The sequence below is a fragment of the Hyposmocoma kahamanoa genome, unplaced genomic scaffold (genome assembly GCF_003589595.1).
Source record: "Hyposmocoma kahamanoa isolate Upper Pololo Valley unplaced genomic scaffold, ASM358959v1 169, whole genome shotgun sequence".
Classification (NCBI taxonomy): domain Eukaryota; kingdom Metazoa; phylum Arthropoda; class Insecta; order Lepidoptera; family Cosmopterigidae; genus Hyposmocoma; species Hyposmocoma kahamanoa.
In genome coordinates, this window is record NW_020653611.1 from 2,104,737 (window position 1) to 2,111,409 (window position 6,673).

Genomic DNA, 6,673 nt, shown 5'->3' on the forward strand with positions numbered 1-6,673 from the left:
ATGATTTCGCGTATAAGGCGACAAAAAGTAACTGGATCTATTTATCGCGAAACCGCATTCCTTGTTAAGCTCATTGTATGAAGATTCCATAATGGAAGGTGTTCAGGTTATTCCTTGAAGTGAATCCATTCGTCCGACCGAGAAGGCGGCAGTGTCGATTTCACACTGCACCTATTTAGGCCACCCATTGTCAGTTGTGTTTGTTCTTCCTTGATTGGCTTCACATTTCGTAACTACCCATGAATTCAATTATACGCTTCCTGGAACATGAAGATGACAAAACAATGGACATCAGCGAAATTAATGTGCACATGTTTGAACAACAAAAATCTGCGAGGAAAGTGGGTTTCATATTTCAAACATTTTTCAGAATTAACTGCCGTTGAACTCTATATTAACGTAGAAAATTATTTTCTTTAAAATTCGCACGTTGTAATAAAAAGTACAAGCGTAACAATTAGCAAACCCTTTAGATACTTATGATTAGTAGACAGACACATTCAGCGGCAGATGTAAGAAAAATAAAAAATGTCTATAAACGGCCTTGCTTCATAAATAATTTCATTGAACATTTAAAGATCATACCAAGAATGGCACTGTGCAGAAACGTATGAATGTGGGCGATCTTACAACGGATATTAAAGCCAATGAACCAACTCGGGTCCCAGGTAGAATTTTTTTTAAAGACCCTTCTTTCGACCCTTCTCCATTGACGGATGTGGACGATCACGTTCGAGCTTTTGTTTTAAATTAGGAAATAATTACTTATTTATATTCTGACATTACAGTAATATTAAAAACAAAAATTTACAAGTTTATTTCGAATCAGTTATACGAGTCATATTTGTAGCAATCATTTTGGAATGCAGAACTTTTTGAAACTAGTACAAGTTGCGAGATCTGTACACTAATCCATTTTTCTTTACCAAAAGGGAATATTTAAGCTTACCTTCTTCGAAGTTTTACCATTAACTTTCTACAACAAGACGTATCTGAAGACAAAAACGCCGGTACAAGTAAACAACTAATGGAAAATGTAGTAAATATTGATTTCAGTCTTATTTCTTTCTCAGAAACTTTATTCGCAATATCTAACAATGAAGGACAATCCTTCACAGTGTGATATCGACACGTCAACAATGCAAGAAAATCATTAAAACACCTACATGGATTAAGTAGTGTTTTAGAAAAAAATCACTAAGCCCATGAAGTGAAGAGAACAGTCACGTATATAAACCAAGTATAGCGTTTGTGGTACAGATTTTTTCGAATTGTGAAGGGACAGCAGTACGAATATGTCAGACTACGTCGTCGTATGGCGTAGCGTTATCGCTCGTCCTTGACACAGAGACGTTGCGTACTCAACGCGCTTATTGTCGCTGCAACCTTGCGAAAATTACCGCGCTCGCGATAAGAGATGCCATCGTTGTCGTCTGCGCGACTCTCCCCATCGCGCTGCCAAAAATCTAGCCATGTTGTAGTGTAGTAATGATGCATCGTGCCCGTGAAAATGTACAGTTCGTTAAACTGGCGCAGAGGACGTGTAAAGACTGCTATAAAAACCAGACTATGTTTCGACCTCGTTTACGACACCATGGCTTTCCGCATAATGACGAAAGCGTCATTCATGATTTCTGCATCACAATGCTGCAAAATTAGAGTGCACATGTCGTTGCAGAATAAAAGTGGGCGGCATCCCGATGGCGCGACTCTCGCCGACCGGAAACCCAATTCCCGGATGCGGCTGCGCGGGGGGATCTCGCAGGAAGCTTGGTAAACGAGCACATCCGTTGCCGCCGCCCGCGCCGCAAAATTTGGCACCGCGAGCGCTTACAGCCCGCTTCCGGCCTCCGCCCCCCGGACCCCTAATGCCGCTCGCCCGCGAAAATAGCGGCCAACCGCTCCGTGTACGCAGTTCATTCAGTATGGCCGCCTTCCATTCATAAAAAGGCGAGGCGCGGGCGGCATGAGGCGCGGCGGAGGGACCGCGGCCTCTCCCGCCGACCCGCGCCCGTGGCCGACGCCAGTGCGGAATGTGCCAACGAACGGAACGGTCGTTTCGTCGGAGCGTAGCGCTAGCGCTCCCGGTTTTCCATTAAAATGTGTATAAGAATAAGTGCAGTGAATCCGCACGAGTTCGGAACGGTTAAGAAAATCGCCGTCGTCGAGATTAGAAGTAGAAATCAACGAAGAACTTCAGCGAGGAAGTGAGTAGCGGCCATATTGCAGTGATAACCGCGCGGCGGGCGGACGAGAATCGAGGCCGGTGCGTGGGCCGCCCCCCGCCCGCGCCAGGTGCCGCTCCGGACCGCGCCGGTCTTATGAACCTTCCTGTGGATTTGCGCGACCGAAATTCGGTGGTTCTGCCGTATTTTTGTGTGTCAGTGAATCTTCCGGCGCGGTTTTGGAGTGGCACGATCGGCCTCCCGAATGGCATTAAGGAGCTCATAAGTGTTGTGTGTGGGGCCATACGGCCTGAGTGTCCTTGTGTAGCGATGTGTGTAGGAGACGTGTGACCGTGGAACGTCCACTTCGTAAGTAGATGTGGCATTCTGACGTGGAAGATCTCGCCCACCCGACAATCTCGTACTAGGATGTGTAAGACTACGTAAATTCCGGGTTTTATGGGTAAAATGCTAGGCTTTAGAAGGATTGTAAAGATAACGAGCTCCCATGAATGACGAGTAGCTAGGTTGACGCTTCGCTCTGCGCGCCGCCTGGTGACCGGCACACGTGCAGCACGCTCAAACCGAGAGCGTTCACAACTAACCAGTTCCCACCAAAATACTTTCATTTATCCCATGGTACATTTCAAAACCTCACTTAGGCACTAAACATGATTAAAAATCTTAAGCTATTTTTGTAAAGTCATAAAATATGTTAACATTTTGGAATTGCAAAACTTGAAAACGTGCATTACCCAACATATCGCCGGTAATCAGCACGTAAAAAATGACCAGAATTACACTTGTAGAGCACAGCATAATGCGAAAAATATTAATTCACAACACATCGACATTTATTATAGCAACAGTCATATGTATTTCGACAATAACTTGATAACTGAGCTGAGATAAACAAATTGTAAACAATGGCTTCATAAACTTTTAATATCTCGTAGCGGACTCTACTGATAAGGAATAAATATAGACAAACAAAATAATGAATATTATTCGCAGTTTAAACTGAAACTATTGCACTGAATATTATACATACGAGTGCAAATATATATCCAGATCCAAATTTGAAACTGCGCATACGACTTAGGTAGCTGATGGGGTGCAATAAGACAATTTTAAGAGAGAGCATCGGAGATAAATCTTTAATAATAGATAATCTACTAGATAACAGATGTTTAACAACAAAGAGTAAAGCGCCTAATGAGCAAATTGTGTTTTATTAAACGAAAAAACTGGAACATTAAAGATTGTAAGCAAGCCGTCTCTCAACTCAAATCATAATTGAATTTAAAGCCAAAACAATTTGTTGATTACCAGAAAATTCGTAATTGAGATCATAAATACGAAAACAAATACAGAGGTTATTGATATCAATCGTAGGTAAAATAGAATATAATGCTTCTGAAACGAATTGACAACAGGAGACATCACTCAAAAGTTAAGATTCTGCCGCCATAAATAGTGGAAATTAATGATATGACGTAGCATGCTAGACAATAATTCAATCAAGTAATGATATTATTCGGAATAACAGGAAGTCGTAAAAACAGAATGAAGCTGACCCTACGACTCATTGTGGTGCAAAATTTAACATTACAATGGTACCTACAACATTAAGCTTTCTTATTGAAGCAACACTGTCGCGTACCGAACTCTGAATGCCGCATGTTGTTTCTCAAAATAATCCGTACCTAGAGATATTATGGAAGAATTTCATGTTTATGCTGCTCTTGAAATTCAATAACTGCGTTCCTTTAGCTAGCTGCTATTAGATACGTTTGTGACAAATAATATAACAGCTATAAGAAAATATTAAATAAAATTTGGGTTCATAATTCACACCAAATATTCATTAAGTGTCTTCGAATGTATTAAATATCAAATCTTAATTTGACTTGCAGACATACTTTTATATAGCAAATATAGTTTACAAAAAGGACTTATGCTGGATATTGTGATGTAAATGCCAGATACTACAATCCAGAATGAAATTTGTGGGAAGCACTTTACTATTGGTGTTAGAAGACAACTTTCAGTTCGAACATCAGTTTTGGATCTTTAATTGCCGTACTTTCGATTTTCCTGGATTAGATATATATTTTTTTACTTTGTCTGTTACAATCAAAGTATACAGTTGGAGCATGGTTTGGGCATTTGTAACAGGTAGCCCGTTAAAATAGTATCAATCAAATAATCTACTTATTCATTGGAATAACGTCCATTATGTTCGTATTTTCAATAAGTAGGTAGTAATAACTCCCTTTCAATTTTACTTCAACTTGGACACGTTACAAACTTTACAAATTACTGGTAGACGGTCAAGTCTATAATTTTTTTAATCTCGCATTATTCACTAAATGTATAGTCGGCGTACTCGCCGATACAAAAATGATATTGCGAAACCACTTAACGAGTCTTTTGGGTAGACCTGGTTATAGGCCGCAATGACTAGGTTTGCTATCACAACAAAACAAAACTAAAAATGTTGAAGTTTTTGTTTTCGAATATTTCGTCTAAAGCCCTTTATTGCGGTCCCAAGCGCATTAATCGCAATTAATAGCGAAATTCCAGTTCGATTACTGTAGAGATGAAAGCATAAAATATTTTCTCCAAGAAATGTGATGAAAATTAAAAAATAACAAATATATTTATGATTACAGCGTTAAATATGTACATATATAAATTGTATTATATAAACACATATTGATTTTAATCTCTATTTAGGACAAGTTTCTTGTTTACAAGAAACGGGGCATAGAGATTTAATAAATAAATTTTTTAGATCATAACGGACCAGTATCAATATTTAGAATTGCAACAAAACACTGCTAAAATCAATACGATGGAACTTTATTTCCTTGCGCTATATTTCTACCGTTTAGCGTTTTGATGCGAAGATATGTAAGATCCACGTCGGAAGTTCATATTGTATGGTAATGCGGGTGATTGGAATGAGTGAGATGACGTTGTGCTGTAAAAACCATATCGACTATATAGGTTTCATAGATATAAACCGTACGTCGGTGCAGCTAGTGGTCGTTGCTACTCGAAGGCAGCCATCTTTGAACGCCTCGCGTCTTTGTCGGCAGGTCGGGACGATGAGGGAACAGGAAGGCGACGGCCCGGAGAGCCGTTAGCCGGACTCGATGGATGAGTATGGCGGGCCGGCGGCGCCGCCCCGGCCGCCCAAGCCGGCGGCGCGCGTCCACAGGCCGACGGGCGCGCGCCAGCCCACCGTATCGCTGCTGCGGCCGCGACCCGAGGCCGAACGAGAGCGCAACGCCTACGTCGAGGCTCCGCGGCGGGCGCACGCCGCCCCGCCGGCGGCCCACGCCGCGGCGCAGCCTCTCAAGCCGGTGACGACGCAGCCGGCCGCCGCGGCCGATAAGCGGCGCGCCGGCGCCCTCGCGGCCGACTCGATCGTGTGCAAGACGTGCGGCCTGTGCCGCTGCGAGCAGTGCGCGCGGCCGCGGCCGCTGCCGTCGCACTGGCTGTGCGACTCGTGCCTGTGCAGCGCCGAGGCGTGCGTGGACTACGCGTCGTGCATGTGCTGCGTCAAGGCGCTGTTCTACCACTGCGGGAGCGGCGAGGAGGAGGCCGGCGAGCCGTGCGCCTGCGGCCCGCGGCTGGCCTGCGTGGGCGCGCTGTCGCTGGCGCTGCCGTGCCTGTGGCTGTACTGGCCGCTGCGCGGCTGCGCGGCCGCGGGGCAGGCGCTGTACGCGCGCTGCCGCCGCTCCGGCTGCCGCTGCCCCGAGCCCCCGCCGCGGCTCTCCAGTATTATCTAGTCCCGCCGCGCGCCGCCCGCGCCCTCCGCGCCAGAGCCGCGAGCCGCACGCGTCTGCGTTGTACAAATATTTATTGGCGAGCGGAGTGCTTCGGACCGCGCGGGGGTGGACTCAGTGATCGCTGTGCCTGGTCCGAGTGTGCTGTGCGCGACGCGGGGCCGTTGGACGAGCGCCTCGCGTCGCTGAGTGAATCGTCTACGAGTACCTTGTAAATATAGTTGTATAGTGTGAATGTACGTGAACGTGTCGCCCGAACGTCGAAAGTCTCAAATTTTCTTGAGACCGTAACGTGTCATATACAAAACAGTTTTGTTACTAGTATTTTGGATTGTGAATATCCAATAAAAAAGAAATTAAGAAATGAAATATAAAACATACTTATTAAGCTGTAGATAATTTACCATTTATTTATTAACTGAATTTGTATTTATTTGTAAATAAAACGACAACATTATATTATAAATACGAATGTTTACTACATGATGATTGTTTTTTCTGCACTCCCTCTTATTTAAAACAAAAGGGGCATTGAGATTGAGTCAAACGCAAACATGACTTGCAAAACTAGTTTGCAATTTGGTAAATTTGACAAGTAAAAACTGTACCATTATTGCAAACTAGCCTAAACAGCATCAGTAGGTAAAAAGTCTATACATATAAATGTTGTAAGTGCTGCAGTTAGCTGGTACAAGTAAACCGCTACAAGAC

The 6,673-nt window shown here is 43.8% G+C and overlaps 1 protein-coding gene across 2 annotated transcripts; it reads left to right on the top strand.

The window, feature by feature from the left end:
* Window positions 1-1,990: 1,990 nt before the first annotated feature.
* LOC113225653 (protein sprouty) lies at window positions 1,991-6,421 on the top strand. Of its 2 annotated transcripts, none has more exons than XM_026458025.1 (2): window positions 1,991-2,207; window positions 5,270-6,421. In XM_026458025.1, exon 2 carries the CDS (start codon window positions 5,327-5,329, stop codon window positions 5,963-5,965), a length of 639 nt encoding a protein of 212 aa, XP_026313810.1. In that variant the 5' UTR covers window positions 1,991-2,207; window positions 5,270-5,326; the 3' UTR covers window positions 5,966-6,421. The 2 variants fall into 2 exon arrangements, with proteins under 2 accessions (XP_026313810.1, XP_026313811.1); XM_026458026.1 differs by lacking the exon at window positions 1,991-2,207 and adding an exon at window positions 2,266-2,534.
* The last annotated feature ends 252 nt before the right edge of the window (window positions 6,422-6,673 follow it).